Source organism: Tamandua tetradactyla, chromosome 19 (assembly GCF_023851605.1).
Source record: "Tamandua tetradactyla isolate mTamTet1 chromosome 19, mTamTet1.pri, whole genome shotgun sequence".
In the NCBI taxonomy this organism is placed as follows: Eukaryota; Metazoa; Chordata; class Mammalia; order Pilosa; family Myrmecophagidae; genus Tamandua; species Tamandua tetradactyla.
The window spans coordinates 42927776-42945502 of record NC_135345.1 but is presented as its reverse complement, the minus strand read 5'-3'; the positions used below and the strand labels follow the sequence as shown (position 1 = coordinate 42945502).

At 38.0% G+C, this 17727-nt stretch overlaps 1 protein-coding gene across 6 annotated transcripts in view; it reads right to left on the bottom strand.

Annotated features, from left to right (window-relative positions):
* Positions 1–3188: 3188 nt before the first annotated feature.
* Positions 3189–17727, bottom strand: part of NSUN7 (NOP2/Sun RNA methyltransferase family member 7) — a 149177-nt gene continuing 134638 nt past the window's right edge. For all 6 annotated transcript variants that reach the window (XM_077136722.1, XM_077136720.1, XM_077136721.1 and 3 more), the window contains 2 exons: positions 6419–6542; positions 3189–5942 (listed from right to left, as the gene is read on the bottom strand). In XM_077136722.1, coding sequence (XP_076992837.1) covers positions 5301–5942; positions 6419–6542 — 766 coding nt within the window. In that variant the 3' untranslated portion in view covers positions 3189–5300. The remainder of the gene's footprint in view (positions 5943–6418; positions 6543–17727) is intronic.

The following is a 17727-nucleotide window of genomic DNA, read 5'->3' as shown; positions in this document are numbered from 1 at the left end:
TATTTTAAGATTTATATTCTTTCCATCTTATTTTTAAAAATTTTAAAATTCCTTAGAGTAAAATATGCATAAAAACAATGGAATAACAAGTTCCCAAAAGTAGCATTTTCCTGCTGCTTTCTTTATAGATATGAAACTTAGCTGTAAAGATAAACAAATTTAGACCCTTGTTGACAATGTTGTTTTACAAGGAAGTTGCTAAAGAGATCATTCTATTAGTCTTTTGTTCACTTTTTAATGAAAAAATTAATGTTTTAACACATCCAGTTATAAAAGTACATTTTTATATACTGCTATGTACTTGTCAAAAATGATTTCCACATTCTTACACATTTGAGCCTTATAAGGTAGACAAGATACTAAGTGCATTTGAGAGATGAAAATATGAAATACCTGGAGGCTAAATCAACTGGCCTAAGCTCTCACCAAAGTTAGTGAGAAAACCAGGAACTAGGACCCAGTTCTCCCATCTCCCAATTCTTACTGTTATGCTGCTTCCTATCAGTTGGGAAGAGCCTTTCCAAAATGACTGGGCAAATACAAAGGGTAGGTATGAAAATATCTATTGTCAGGCAGTTTTAGAACTCCCTATGTAAGTAGGTAAATGTGTTCAAATTGTCCGTGCAGTGGTAATTATGAGCCCACTGCCCCGCACAGCCCAGGACTGTGTTCCTGCCGTGTTCCTCAGATGTGTTTTAGAGGGTAGGATTCTTCATTCAGTACAACCTGTTCAACCTTCAACCTGCGGTTTTTTCCAGAGGGTTGTTACTTGTGGTAGAAATGTTCCTAATTCATGGTGCTCAGCTGCCACGTGATGGAAGGTGTGTTCCTGCCTGCTGCTCTCTCTCACCCATGGTTCATGGGGTTGGGAGGGGAGGTTTGAATTGTTTGCTAGTACCCTAGTGTTATGACAAAAATAACAACACTTTAAAAATGCATTCAACTTACCCACTATTCTGATAACCAATGCCATAATAGGAAATTTTTGCATTAAAAAAATCCTTACTCTGTTCAAAAGTCAATCATGATGCTCTTTCATCTTGATTTTCACAGAGAAAATTTTCGTGACCAACTTCAAAATTCTCAATAAATAATCCACTTTTGTATTGGAAATCTCTACCAGAACCCTCTGCTCATTTTTTAAGGCATATGTTTGTTTTCAGGATCATGAATACTGAGCTAGCTTTAAGTAGCAAACTGATTTATATATGCAATTATAAGATGCATTAAGATGAATGAATGAAAAGCCTTTACATATTGAAAACTTTACCGCAGATAATTTTGTTTTGAAAATAGCTTTGCATACTAAGTGCGAATTAATTTTGTAAAATTAATTATGTTAAACAGTATGCTCAGATACTTTCTGCCATGGCCAAAAAGTATGTATGAAGGTATGTGTGTATTCAGCTGAAAAGAATGCCAATGTTTTATCAGATCTTGTAGTAACAGTTCAGTTATCTATGCATTCTTTATATATCTGTGATTTGGTAAACAGGCAGCCATGTTCACTATGCCTTGTATGTCTTATCATTTTTTAATTAACCTGTTAAATACAGCTTAAAATATTTTTATTTTATTTATTCTATTTTTACTGAAATATACTGCATTATTGTGTTAATGTATTATCTTTACTGGATATTATCTCATAATATATCCAGGTCTAAGTAATCTCAGTGAACTATACTTTGCCTAAAAGGTGGTTTTGTAATGATTTGTATCACATTTTTATTGGAATATGTAGAAGAAAAGGCAAAATGTTTAAAGTTCCTTTTATTTTTTAAAAGCAGCTAGGTAGATGCAGACCTGCCACCTCATTTATGTGCTCCTTGGCAGTATCAAGGAGAATAGCCTTCCTGCCTATGGCTAAAAATTTTACTTTGCAGACTAAAGCACTGCTTGGTGCTTCATTTTTATATCTTCACAACTTCTGTAATTTCATCTAAATGATATATACATGTCCACATGCCCTTTGTTTCTTCCTGGATATAACATCACCCACAGTTAATTAGAACCTTGTTTTTTGTTTGTTTGTCGTAATGCATGAAGGGACACTAGACCCATTCCCATTAAAACAAGTTCTTGGTGATAAACTGTTGGCACTGCTACTTTTTTAAAAAACCCACTTCCTGGATTTTTTTCCTATTTTGAGATAAATAGTTGTGAGAATTTCTGCACAAGGTCATTTAATCTTTCCTTTTTCTGTATAACACACTCATTTCATAAGCATCACAACACAAATTCAAGATTTCAAAGGCAATATGAAAATTTCCCTAAGGGATAATTAATATTAGCACAATTTAACTGCTAAAACCATTAACGCTCTATTGTTTGACAGGCTTAGCCTAAAACCCAGTTAATGTGTCTTAATACTGCCCAGTATATACAGCTTCAGAGAAAGTCACCTGCTCACACTACCAATTAGAGCACTCCCTGTCATCCAAAGCAGGCTCATTTACTTTGAAAAAACCTTTTGCTTTCCTTTTTTGCCCCTTTTGTTGTTGACCACTTTTTTGCATTTAAATGTAATCTGTTGTGAGAATAAACATAGCTGCATAAAATGTTTGGCTCATTTATCTGACAAATATCATACATAGGAATAGAAATGTGAATAAATTTAGTGTCAACACTAGCCATTTTAATTTTTAATTATTTTTACCACAAAGTCGACTTTTTAGAAATCAGTTTAGTAATAGATTCTGCTTTGACTACTCAGTGCTCATTTCCACCTGGTAAGAACTAGAAAGGCAGTTTAGAGTAATATGTAACACTGTGCTTATTTGGAGGTCTGGCAAGACAGCTGGCATTCTGGACACAGGCCTATTTATTCACCCAACCCACATCTTTCAAAAACACATTATCTAGGATTAATATATTTCAGTGTGAAGAAGCTGCTATCAAAGAAAGATAAAAGGTAACTCGAAAAGTAGGTGTATCTGGTTTAGTTTTAACTATAACACATAAAGAAGAATTTAATTTGTATACACATCTTCATTTCCATTTCCTTCATTTGTTTACCTCTAACTCTTAAGACAATAAGGAAATAATAGAACAAAATTTCATTTTGGCTTCAGGTGTTATAGTGGGAAATAGTTCAAATAATCAGAGTTTACTCTTGAATTATCAGTTATCAATAATTCCATTATTTTAGATTTTTGCTGCACTGTTCTCTAAACTCAAGAAAACTGAAATGCAAAACAGAAAATCTGTTTAATCAATAGTCTCTTTCATTAGAATTCTTTCATATTGCTCTTATCCAAAGTATTTTTATTCTACCAAAGTATTCAAATAGTTGACCATGGCCACACTAAAAGACTTAAAAAAAAAAAAGCAGGCAGGCTTCATTAACAAATGGCTTAATTCAGAATCTAAAGAGAAAAATAATTTAGTTCTAAGGTGCATGTTATGAGAAAACAATTGGCCATAAATTGTCACATGACAGCAATCATGCTGCTATAGAGATTAGAAACATTGTGAACTGTTTCATAACAATGAGAGTTTTCACTTTATAACAAATCACAGGAAGTACACTTGTAAGAAAGTCAGACCTGCTACTTTGGGACAATGAAATATTTCAACCCGGAGCAGGTATGGGAGTGTGGGGATGGGGAAAGAAAGGGATAAAATTTTCATGAGATAAAATATCAGCTCTTATCAGCTCTACTGAACAATGTTAAATTAAGCTGCACTGAACTGGAGGCATGGAAAACCCTAACTAAACCAAAGAGACTTGAGTGGGAGTAAGAAAATGAAACACATTAACTTTAAGAGCAAAGAAAATCCATTTTTTGATTTTTGAAAATAGTAAAATATGATGAGCGTTTAAAACGTTTCTGTAAAGTCATAATTAACATGGGAAAAATTATTTGGTGATGTAAAATAATAAACCTGGTTCAATTATAAAAAAGTCTTTACAGACACATTTTACCCATAAATGTAAATATTTAAAATAAAATTTTACTACTACTAAAATGAAATTCACCAAAAAAAAAAATTGCCACTTATCCTCATTTCAAAGTGAGAAAGTGAAGAATAGAATAGAAGGGCTAAAATACACCTAAATATTCAATTTGAAGAAGATAATATTCTACTAAAATGCCACCATTTAGGAATCTGCATACCACTTCAACACAACTGAATTCTGAAAACAGAAGTTAAAAATTGCACATTATGTGTCTATGAACATTTTTTAACCAATTATAAGATTTATAATTGTAACTTCAATTAGTGTCAACCAATTTCTGTTACCATGATGACAAAATCATTAGATCCAGAAATGATAATCATACCAATTTTTGGCAGGCAACTGAAAATACATTCAAAATGAATTGACTTTTAATATAATTAACATAGTACTACAGTATATTTTAATAGGTTGTGCATCAGAAATGATTAGCAAAGTTTGATTACTGTTTGCAATGTGAAACAACTTGTAGATTTTCCCGTATTACCTGACCTTTGAATAGAATCAGAAATTTCTTATGAGTTTCTTCAACAACAGGTGTCACTGGTATTCAGTTTTGCCTCTTCCCTAGAATTAATATTTAAGTGGGATTTACTTACAGTTATCTTTTGCAACAGTAAATGATCAGAAAGGAGATTACCTTCAGCTGGACTCAAGATCCCGGAAGCTCTTCCAATGAAAAATTGTTTCCACATTAAATGGACATTTAATTACACACACCTGGCATTTACAACTTCCTCCTGTTCCTATTTATTCTCAACCTCAATCGCATTACCAAAAACTCATGTCATGCCCTGTTTAAAGAATACTTTGATTTGTAAAAAACAATCAACCTTGATAGTGACTGAAAATGTCTAGTTAAACTACAACTGACTGAATGCTGAATGAAGAACAATCTAAAGTTGATGGGAAAAGGCCAGCATTTTCTCCATACCCATTCTTTCTAATAAATTGCCTTACAAATTAAATTTTAAAAGAAGTCTGTTATCAAAGGCAGGATGTGTCTCTTCAGGAAAAATAGTTGCATCTTTTTAAAAGAACTGGAATCCTAAGTCTAAACTGAAGGCTAACAGAAATGAGACAAGTTCTAACAGCTGATCCTGAGACATCCTAAAGCAGATTAGCGAGAGCTATTGAAATCTCTGAATTCTGCTTTGCTAAATCTCTTACATTATTGTTTCTCACTTGTCTTAATTCTCTGAAGATACTATCACATTTAGAAGCTACTAAGTGGCTACCCTGAGTATCTTGTGTAGGAATGCTTAACCTTCAGTGAAATGTTGAACTTTGAAAAAAAAAATGAGCTGCTCTCGGCCCCTGTGAAAAAAGCACAAAACGATCAAAGCCATGGTCGAGGACGCCTGAGTAGGGAGGAAGGTAAGTTTTCTTTAGGCTTTTCCCCTTTTCTGGATAATGATGGTGTGGGAAGGCAGCTGGGCACATTCTTGGATCCAACCCAACGACAGTAAAACTGTTGATATGGTATCTGAGCTCTGAGCCCTTGGGGACTTGAAAACGGCAATATTACTGGAGGCAAAACAATTTCTACAGGTTTCAGCGCCACCATTTTGTCTTCTGGCCGAGGTCTTATAAAATTTGTGGGCCGTTCATATGGTCTGGAGGGAGATGTGTTCTTCATAAAAGCAGGCATCAAAGGATTGGTGCCGGACTTGCTGGGTTTTCTGATCTGTGCGGGGACACCCGCTTGAGTTGTATTTTTCTGTGGAAGAGGTGCTTTTGTTGTTAATGTCTCTGATCTGTTAGCAATTGCTTTAGCTTCTCTATTCAGAAACTCAGCAATTTTTGTTTGGACGCCATTATTATCATTACTGGAAGCTTTGGGGAAAGTTGTTTTTGATCTTGTCATCTTCTTCTTCTTCTCCCATTTTGGTGACTTCCCCAGCTCAATCCCATCGAGCAGCCCCTTGGCTGCAGCACGGGCCAGGACATCTTTCACTGACACTGTCTCCGATGGGTCCCGCTACAATGAAAGAAGCAGTTACTAAATGTGGGACTTAACTAAAACTATGTATATACACATATTTATCAGTGCTTTAGTAGAAATAAACCACTATCTTTATTATACTAAAATAAATGAGTTTTAGGCTTTAGTCCCTAGTATATCCCATAAGCGATGCATTCTGTGTTTATTTTTGTAGTTAAATTTTTCCATCTGCGAACCTGATAAAAAAATTCATAGCTTATTTCTTATGTGTGAGGTAAAATGCACCAGATGCTGGCAAAGTGCTTGTAGAGGTGGGGATGGAGGGCAGGCCATGGAGCAACACCCAAAAATATATAAAATATAGGGATTGTGTGCCATGGAATAATAATGTCTTTTACTGTCTTTTAGCACACCATTTCAAGATAGTCACAAAATCCCTGGGTTCCTTTTATTAGACTTTGTTGTTTCTTAATTCCAAAGTATGATATGAAATTAGGTTTTTTTTTCCTTACCTCCCTTGTTAGAATAGAAAGAAAACAACCATTGTTGATTTCAGATGGTTCCATTCTGAAAAATTTGTCAGTAGACAAATGTATTTCCTTTAAGGAGCACAATGGAAGAACAGGAGGACTAAGCCTGCAGTAAACATGGACAGACATTTAATAGAGTAAATTACAACTCAATTTTTCTTTTACCAACTGTTTAAACAAAACTTACAAATCAGAGTAAAAGGCTGCAGCAATCTTTCCCCAAACACTTTTACAAATTAAAAGCTCTATTTCAGATTAATTCATCACTTATCATACTCCCAAAGTTCTCTATCTTTAAATAACTAAGCCAAGCATAACAACCTGTAACAAATTAAAAGATTCTCTTCCCCAAGTCACTAATATGTTAACAAAAGGCTGCCATTATAAAAACAGATAAATATGTGTAGTAATGACAAAAATAGAGTCCAAAAATTTCTATACTGCCATATGTTGTCAAAACACAGAAGATTGTCTTTTTTTTTCTTTTGGTTACTTTTTGCAAAATTGCAATGCAAAAGTATGGCCTAGAATTTAAATTATATTCTTTCAAAACACTTTTTGAGTATTAACGGATGAGTTCAAGAAACATAGTGTTCAAGAAAGTACATAACAAAGAAAAAACTTTGTCAGAGAAATATAAAAAGCTTTCACCACTAATAAATTTAAAATAAAATCTTGGTTTTATAGTTAATATTTCATTTCATATTTAATAATAAAGCAGTTCATTTATGAATAATAAATCTTATATTTTCATGCTTTTAGAATTAAATATATTCAATAAGCAAAGCAATTAAACACTATAAGGACAATGAAACTGGGTGGTGTTACTAAACTCAATTAATGGTTTGGACAAATATAACCAAGAATGATTCACTGGCAATTAAAATCTAAATGTAAAAACCGAGGGAGACATTTCTGGGGAAGATGGCAGAGTAGGGAACTCCAAGTCTCAGTCCTTCCACGAAAACAACTATTAAACAGGTAGGAACTGGCTGAAACAACTATTTTGAAATTCCCAAGGCCAAAAGAACATTATAGTTTCAAAGGAAGAGGCTGATAAACTACAGTAAAGAATAGTAAATTGCTCTCCATGCGGTAGTTACAGGTGCCCATCCCCCATTCTCACAGCAGGCCACTGTGGGGTCCAGTCTCTGGCTAAGTGTTGCAGAGAGAAAAGGAAATAAAAATCTTCTTTCCCTTAGAACAGGAGTGGGCAGGACAAATCACTGATCAGGACTATGGATTAGGATTATTGTTGGCCCAGAGGGCAGCTATTGTTTCAAACAGACCCAGAAAGGGGTGGAGGCACCAGAGATTTAAAGATATAGCACTTCCTCAGGACAGCAGGAAACAATTAGCTGCAGGGCTGCATTTGCTGGGCAAACCAAGGAATCTCAACTTTGAGGAGCCTATGGGAAAGCTTTGATGCTCTCACTGATTTCCTCCTAAGGGCACTTTGGAGCAGGTCTCCACCGCCTTTGTGAGTCCCTGGCCCTGTTTTGACTAGGAAAGACTGACTTGTGCAAGTCCTCCTTAGGTGACCCTCCTCCCAGAAAATGCCATCCAGGCAAATGCAGCATGAGACAACGAAAGCAGTATAAAAAGCTATAGAGGTGGACAGTTTGGGACAAAGGCCTGCCATTGTCAAATATCCAGGAGAGAGAGTTCTGTCTCCTGGGAAAACAGAGGGGATAACCAACTTCCTGTAAACAGGGGAACTCAAAACAACTAACAATCAAAAGCCCAGGACAACACACAGGACCAAAAAGACAGGGAAAACCTTGCACACTGCATTCACCTTGGGCAGACCTTCCAGATAGGAGGGCAAAAGCTCAAGAAAATCTTATCACCAGCTGGTTACAAAACCAAGAAATGGATATCCCAGAGAGCAAATTCGAGTTAACATTTTTAAATATTAAAATATACATACTGTGTGCAATAAGAGTTCAAGAAGGATAGAGACAAAGGATAGAGACAAAGAAGGATAACTGAGGTGGTGATTTGGGAGTGTGGCTGACCTGGGACAGCCTTCTGCACCAGATAGGGCAGCCCTAGTTGCAGACACCGAGATGCTGAGAGGCAGAAAATTAGAGCCTGGGCACAGAGGTGCAGAGCCTGTGGGAGTGCACAGATGGGAGCCAGGGACTAGGAAGTAAGCCAGGCCATATTCCTTGGGCTCAACAGCACAGCCCTATGACCAGCGACTCACCCCACATCCCATGCACCTGACCTCCATCACCTGCTCCCATTTCCCATATTCCAGGTGCCCCCTCCCCCACCAGCCCCCAGTGCACATACCTACCCCAACCCCCCACCCCAGGTGTAACCCAACCCACCTCCCCTGCACCCCTCCTGAGCATTTCCTCCTCTCCCTGTTCCTTTGAGGCTGCTCCCAGAGCATAAAGGCTGCATGCACTAACATCCATACCCAGGCTACCCCTACCCCCCTGCCCACAGTGTTGCATAGCCTCACCCTCTCTGCATCAGTTTACAGCACTCCTAGACCCATACATGTGCACGGACCCTAAATCACATCATTCAGCTCTGGGATCCTCAGTTCACAGCAGTCCTAAGAACTGTGCACACACATTGCCCTCCGCCACAATTCCCACCTCTGAGAAAGTGCTGACCTGCACAGTTGGGTCATATCTGCCCCCAATCCATGAAGGCATAAGACCAAACTGCTGTCACAGCTCTGCACATGCGCACAAAGGGCCTTACGCCTTAGACCAGCACACACTAGGGTTACACCCACCAGACTGGTGCACCCACACAGCTACATCCTCCCTGGCCGCTGGGTGCTCACTTTTACAAGCATCAGCTTAACATCCCCAACCTGCACCTATACCTGTCCTGAAACAAATCATGGCACTGAGCTCCCCGCGCTGTACCCTGCTCCTGGCTGAACATTCATCCTGCAAACACAAGGACTTAGACTACTGAAAGAAATCAATTCCAAAAGTAAATAAATCAAGATATTTATATGCCATGAAGACAGCAGAAAATCACTAAACATATCCCGAAGTAGACAGATATAGTAATCACTAAACATATCCCAATGTAGACAGATATAACCCTACCTAATGACCAAATTAAAACACCAGCAGAGACACAGACGTTGGAACAATTAATCAAAGATGTTCATACAACTCTGCTTAATAAAGTGGGATGGCAAATAACAAAAAGGAGATCAAGAAGACAGTAGAAGAGCATAAAGAGGAATTTAAAAGAATAAGTAGAAAAGTAGCAGATCTCACAGAGATTAAAGACTCTGTTAACCAAATAAAAAACATACTAGAGGCACACAACACCAAATCTGAAGTGACAGAAGAAAGAATAAATGATATAGAGGATAGGATAACTGATTTCAAAGACTCAAAACAGCAAATGGCAATAAAGATGGAAAAATTTGAATTGGATCTCAGGGAAATGATAAACAAAACAAAGTACACAAATAGAAGAATCATTGGCATCCCAGAAGGAGAAGAGAGGAGTAAAGGGCTAGGAAGAGTAGCTGAGGATATAATGGGGGGGAAATATTCCACCCCTCATAAAGGACATAAATATATAAATCAAAGAAGCCCAACGAACTCCAAACAGAATAAATCCAAATAGGCCTTCCCCAAGACACACACCAATCCATCTGTCAGATGTTGAAGAGAAACAGAAACTCCTGAAAGCAGCAAAAGAAAAGCAATCTACTACATACAAGGGAAACCAAATAGGACTGAGTTCAGACTACTCAACTAGCACCATGGAGGTGAGAAGGCAGTGATATGATATATTCATAATCCTGAAGAAGAAAGACTTCCAACCAAGAATTCTGTCCTCAGCCAAACTGTCCTTCAAAATTGAGGGTGAGATTAAAATTTTTACAGACAAAGAAGTCCTGAAAGAATTTATCAAGAAGAGATCAGGTCTATAAGAAATAGTAAAAGTAGTTCTGCCAGCTGAAAGCAAAAAAAGACAGGAGAGAGAGTCTGGAGGAGGGTACAGAATTGATGAATACTACTGTTCTAGTTTGCTAGCTGCTGGAATGCAATATACCAGAAATGGAATGTCTTTTGAAAAGGGGAATTTAATAAGTTGCTAGTTTACAATTCTAAAGCTGAGAAAAATGTCCCAATTAAACAAATGTATAAAAATGTCCAGTCAAAGGCATCCAGGGAAAGATACCCTGGTTCAAGAAGGCTAATGAAGCTCACAGTCTCTTTTTCAAGTGGAAGAGCACAATGAGAACACAGTCAGAGTTTCGCTCTCATCTGAAAGGTATATGGTAAACACGGTCAGGGTTCCTCTCTCATCTGGAAGGGCACGTGGCAAACATGGCAACATCTGCTAGCTGCTTCTCCTGGCTACCTGCTTTATGAAGCTCCCTGGGATGCATTTTCCTTCTTCATGTCCAAAGGTCACTGGCTGATGGATTCTGCTTCTCGTGGCTATGTCGTTCTGCTTTGCTCTCTCTGAATCTCCCATTCTCCAAAATGTTTCCTCTTTTATAGGACTTCGGAACCTAATCAAGACCTACCCAAATGGTATGACCTACCCAATGTTAGGACCTAATGAATGACCTAATCAATGACCTAATCAATGACCTACCCAATGTTATGGAGACATGTTACGGAGACATACTCATAACATACTCAATCCAGTTTAACAACACTCTCGATTATATCACATCTCTGGGAAGATGATCTGATTACAGTTTCAAGCATACAATACTGAATAGGGATTAGAAGCAGCAGTTGCCTTTACAAAATGGGATTAGGATTAAAACATGGCTTTTCTAGGGTCCATACATCATTTCAAACCAGCACAACCACTAAGGGTAATTTTAAAAATACAAAGAGAAACAGGGAAAAGAATATATAGATCTGACAATAGCAGAGAGAGTTCAAATGGAGTCAAGAGGCTACTCTGGGGGGTTGCTCTTAGGCAAGCTTCAATTAGACCTTGCTACCTATCATAACCTGCCAACCCCCAACCAGAACCATTCCAGCCAATACTAAGGAACATCTAGGACAATATGTAAGATTCCAAAGGGTTCCATGCACTAGAGTAACTTTTCAGAAATCTACAACCTCCAGATGGGTTCCTGGTTCAGATAAATCCTGAGACCTATCCCAGCCTCTCCAGAACATCAGATAGTTCCATCTCCCTACCCCATATTAGTGACAGACCCTTCCAGTATAAAAAATTTAGAATGGCCATAGCTCAAACACCCCTAAAGAGAGGGGTGGAAAGATCAAAGGTGATGGTAGAGTTATACAGTTATATAAGATTTAACAAATGAATATGAATGCTGAATCTTTAAACTGATATCTCTTTTCTCTCAGTATTTTAGAGTAGCTAGAAGTAAAAACCTAAAATTGTAGAATTGTAACCCATGTCAAACTCTGAAATACGTTCTACAACTAATTGTGGTGCTGTGCTTTGAAATTCATAGCTTTTTTGTATATATGCTATTTTTCACAAAAAAAAAGAAGGAAAAAAGTCGATTATGATGATAAAAAAATATTTAAACCCTCTAGCCTCCTATATTCTGGAGAAGGAAAAATCTGAGAGGATCTTATGGTAGTCCATGACAAACTCTGGGATCTGTCTTGTAATCACTTTTTGAAGAGTGCTTTGAAAATTTTTGCTTTTTTATTTCTTTGCTTTGTATATATGTTATATTACACAATAAAAAAGTTAAAAAAAAAAGTCTTAAAAATGCTCAGGGATACAGATTATTGTAACATCCCAATACATTCCAGAGTATTTTGGGTAGAAAATTATAAAAGGGATTTGCAAAGTTTATCTTGAGGGACTGTTCTAGTTTGCTAGCTGCCGGAATGTAATATACCAAAGACGGAATTGCTTTTTAAAAGGGGAATTTAATAAGTTGCTAGTTAACAGTTCTAAGGCCATGAAAATGTCCCAATTAAAACAAGTCTATAGAAATGTCCAATTAAAGGCATCCATGGAAAGATACCTTGGTTCAAGAAGGCCTTGAAGTTCAGGGTCTCTCTCTCAAGTGAGAAGGCACATGGCAAACAGGGTCAGGATTTCTCTCTCATCTGGAAAGGCATGTGGTGAACATGGCATCATCTGCTAGCTTTTTCTCCTGGCTTCCTTTCATGAAGCTCCCTGGGAGGCATTTTCCTTCTTTGTTTCCACGGGTCACTGGCTGGTGGACTCTCTGCTTCTCATGGCTATGTCATTCTGCTCTCTCAGAATATCTCTAGCTTTCTCCAAAATATTTCCTCTCTTATAGGATTCCAGTAAACTAATCAAGACCCACCCGAATGGGTGGAGACATGTCCCCACCTAATCCATTTTAACAACCACTCTTGATCACTCAAGATCACATCAAGATGTGACTCCCTGGGCGGGCCACGGTGGCTCAGCAGCAAGAACGCTTGCCTGCCATGCCAGAGGACCCGGGTTCGATTCCCGGTGCGTGCCCATGAAAAAAAAAAAAAAAAAGATGTGACTCTCTAAATCACATTCCAGGGAGATTATCTAATTACAGTTTCAAACATACAGTACTGAATAGGGATTAGAAGAAACAGATGCCTTTACAAAATGGGATTAGGATTAAAACATGGCTTTTCTAGGGTATATACATCCCTTCAAACCAGCACAGGGACTGGAGAAAAAATGTGGAACTATTAAACTTCCCACCTGAGGAATTCTTGATATTCTCTCAAACATTAGGGACTCCCAATTTAATAAGCCAAGGCCCTCAATCTTGAGGCTTGCCCTTATGAAATTCATTTCTGCAATGGTGAAGCTAAGCCTACTTATAATTATGCCTTAGGAGTCACCCTCAGAGAACCTCTTTTTTTTTAATCCGATGTGGTCTCTCTCTCTAAGCCAAACTCTCCAAATAAACTCACTACCTTCCCCCTACATGGGACATGACTTCCAGAAATGTAAGTCTCCCTGGTAATGGGGAACATGACTCCCAGGGATGAGCCTGGCCCTGGCATCATGGGATTGAGAATACCTTCTTGACCAAAAAGGGGAAAGAGAAATGAAACAAAACAAAATTTCAGTGGCAAAGAGATTTCAAATAGAGTTGAGAGGTCATTTTGACAGTTTCTCTTATTCAAGCTTCAGCCAGATATTGCAGACTGCCACAGTATGCCAAGCCCTAATCAAAAGTATTCCTGAAAACCCTAAAGAAATGAGAAGAGACTCAAAGTAATACAATTTAAAAAATTCAAATAAATATGAAAGTAAGTATTAACAGAAGAATTGAGGTACAAAAAGTTATAAAGCTAACAAAGACCATGTAGCTTTGGCAGAAGAAAGTCCTGCATTTTCAGTAATTACTCTAAATGTAAGTAGATTAAATTCTTCAGTCAAAAGGCAGAGATTACAGCCTTAAAAAGCATGACCCAACTATATACTGTTTACAAGAGCCTTAAAAAGCATGACCCAACTATATACTGTTTACAAGAGACTCACATTAATTGCAAGTATACAAGTAGTTTGAAAGTAAAAAGATGGGAAAAACATATACTATGCAAATAGTACCTAAAGGAGAGCTGAAATACTTTACTAATATCAGATAAAATAGATTTTTACTCAAAAACTGTTATGAGGGATATTTTAGTTTACTAATGCTGCTGGAATGCAATATTCCAGAAATGGATTGGCTTTTACAAAGGGGATTTATTAGGTTACTAATTCACAGTTCTAAGGCCATGAAAATGTCTAAATTAAGGCATCAACAAGAGGATATCTTTACTCAAGAAAGACCAGTCATGTCTAGGGTTTCTCTGTCACCTGGGAAGGCACATGGAGATATCTGCTGGCCATTATCTCCTGGGCTGGTTTCAAAATGTCTCTTTCAGGTCCTGGGGGTCCTTTTGGATTCTCTTGGGCCATTTTCTTTCTCTAAGGTATGTGATTCCTCTCTTAGCTTCTCTGAGGCAAACTCTGGATTTCATCTATTGGCATCTCCCAGGGCATTTTCTGCCTTAAAGCATTTGTGCTTTCTCCAAAAGATCTCCCTTTTATAGGACTCCAGTAAGTGGAGTGAGACCAACCTTGAGTGGGTGGGTTCACATCTCCATGGAAACAACCTAATCAAAAGGCCCCACCTAACAACAGGTCTGCCCCCCCCAAGACTGGATTAAAAGAACATGGCTTTTCTGGGGTACAAGACAGTTTCAACCCAGCACAAGGGATAAAGAAAGTCTCTTAATTTTGATAACAGAAACAATTCAAGAAGAAGACATAACAATTATAAATATACATGCACCTGATAGCCAAGACCCAAAATATATGAAGCAAATATCGACAAATTTAAGGGGAGAAATACACAGCTGTACATTGATAATAGGAGATTTTAATATGCTACTTTCAATAATATTTAAAACATCTACAGAAGATAAATAAGAAAACAGAAGACCTCAATGATACTATGAACCAACTACCTACTAGATGTATGTAGAACACTCCACCCAACACACAGAATGCACATTATTCTCTAGTACTCATGGATCATTCTCTAGAACAGACTATACGTTAAGTCATAAACAAGTCTACATAAATTAAAAATGACTTAAATCATACAATTAATTTTCTCCAACTACAATGGAATGAAGCTAGAAATCAATAGCAGAGAGAGAACTAGAAGATTCGCAAATACACAGAAGTTAAATGCACTCCATTTTGGTTTGCTAATGCACCCAGAAATGCAATATACAAGAAATGGGTTGGCTTTTATAAAGGAAATTTATTAAGTTACAAGTTTATGGTTCTAAAGCCATCAAAATGTCCAAACTAAGACATCCTGGGAAAGATACCTTGACTCAAGTAAAGCTGATGTCTGTCACATGGGAAGACAGATGACTGGTATCTGCTGGTTCTTGTTCCCAGTTCTGTTGTTTCCAGCTTCTGATGCCAGTGGTGTCCTCTCTAAGTATCTGTGAGCCTGCACTTGGCTCCTCTGGGACACAAATATGGGTTTTGGCATGCTTGGCATCTCATGGGAAGGCACATGGTGACATTTGCTGGGCTCTGCATCTCTAAACATCCATTTCTAGGCATGTACTCTATCGATATTCTAAGCATCTCCAAATGTCTCTGTCTGTGTCGGCTCTCTCAACTGTGTTTACTCCAAAAAGTGTCCCCTTTTAAAGCACTCCAGTAAACTAATCAAGATCCACCTTGAATGGGTGGAGTCACAACTTCATCTAATCAAAAAGCCACACCCACAATTGGGTGTGTCATATAACCCAATCCAATCAAACTGTACACCCCCGCTATATTGAATCAGGATTAAAAGAAACACAGCTAAACCCACAAGACTGGATCAGGAAAAGAGACAGCTTTTCTGGAGCATATAACAGCTTCAAACCAGCGTACATTCTTCAACTACATATATATCAAAGAAGAAATCACAAGGAAAAGTAGGAAATATCTTCAGAATGAAAACAAAACACAACATTCCAAAACTTATTAATACAGCAAAGCCAGTGCACAGAGGGAAATTTATAGCTCTAAATGCTTATGTTAAAAAAAGAAGACAAGCAGACAGTAAGACAAGGCGTCAGTGAATCCAAGGTGGCTGATTAGGAGGAGGTTGGGGTTCACTTGTATTCCATAAAAGCAACTAGGGGTTAGGCAGAAACTGTCTGCAACAACAGATCTAGGGCTCTGGAAATTGGCAGGGGCAGGGGGTGGGGGGAGGCAGTGCTCTGCAATAGCAAGGCAAGTGTAGGATGAAGAAAGAGAGAAGCTGTGGTGAAAGATCATGAGTAACCCCACTCATCTCTGGCTCCTGGCACTCATCTCCCACTCTTAGGGCAGAAAGCACCTAGTTCTCAGGTCTCTGGTGGGTGGAATGAAAGGACAGCAGAGGTTCACTTTCCAAAGAACAGGGTGGGACATGATCTTGCCCTGTGCCAGAACTGTGCAGTAAAAAATAGCCTGCCTTCTGAAGAGTGAGAGGAATAAGTTGCCAAAGAGTGTCATCTGCTGCCAGGTGAACACACACCTCCAGAAAGACATCCAATGGGCTTTTGGGTGAAGAGGGCCATATGGCCAGGAAAGTGATTACTGGGGAGCAGAATTAAAGGCTTTTGGGGCTTTTCCCTAGGGATCTGTGGAACTGGCGTATGCCCCCATTCACACGTCTTTGGCCCAGCCCTAGTTGGGAAAAACTGACAAAGTGTCAAAGAACAGCATCAACACAAACTCAATCAACAACAAAGACCTTGACAAGAAAGAGAATCTGACCTTCAAAACAATCTCACCAAGATAATCCAAAGCCCAGACATCAGCAAAAAATAATAAGACATATTAAGAAACAAAATATGGCCCAGTCAAAGGAGTAAATCAAAAAGTGAGGAAGGAGACCCAGAATCTAGAACAATTAGTCAAAGATGAACACACAAATCTCCTACATCAATTCAAGGAGATGGTTAAAGAGATGAAGGATGTTAAGAAGACAGCAGGTGAGCATAAAGGAGAATATGAAAGTATGCAAAGAATAATAACATATCCTATGGGAATGAAGGACACAATAGATGAAATTTTAAAATACATTGGAGGCACACAACATCAGGCATAAGAAAGGATGAGCAAGTTAGAAGACAGAGCATCCAAATTTGAAGAGACAAAAAAACAGATAGCAAAAAGAATGGACGGGGTACAAGGGTAGTTCAGTGGCGGAATTCTCATCTGCCATGCGGGAGAACCGGGTTCGATTACCGGTCCATGCACTTCTCTCCCCTCTCCAAACAAACAAACAAACAAATTCAACAATTGGTGCTGCAGTAACAGGATGCTTACATAGAAGAATAATGAAATGTGAACTCACCATACAGCATACAAAAAAAAAAGAATGGAAAAAAATGAGTATGGTCTCAGGAAACTGATAGACAACATAAAATACACAAATATTCCTGTCATGGGTGTCACAGAAAGAAAAGAGACAGGAAAGGGAGCAGAAGGAATATTTGAGGAATTAATGGCTGAGAATTTCCCAACTCTCATGAAATGCATTGATATCTAGGTCCAAGAATCACAACATATTCCAAACAGAATAAATCCAAATGACTTACTCTAAGACACATACTAATCAGAATGTCTAAAGCCAAAGACAAAAAGAGAATTCTGAAAGCAGTAAGAGAAAAGTTATTCATCACACACAAGGAATGCCCAGTAAGACTAAGTTCTTATTTCTTATCAGAAACCACGGAGGTGAGAAGGCAGTGGAATGATATATTTAAGATACTGGAAGATAAAAATTGCAAGCTAAGAATTCTCTATCTTGTAAAACTGTCCTTCAA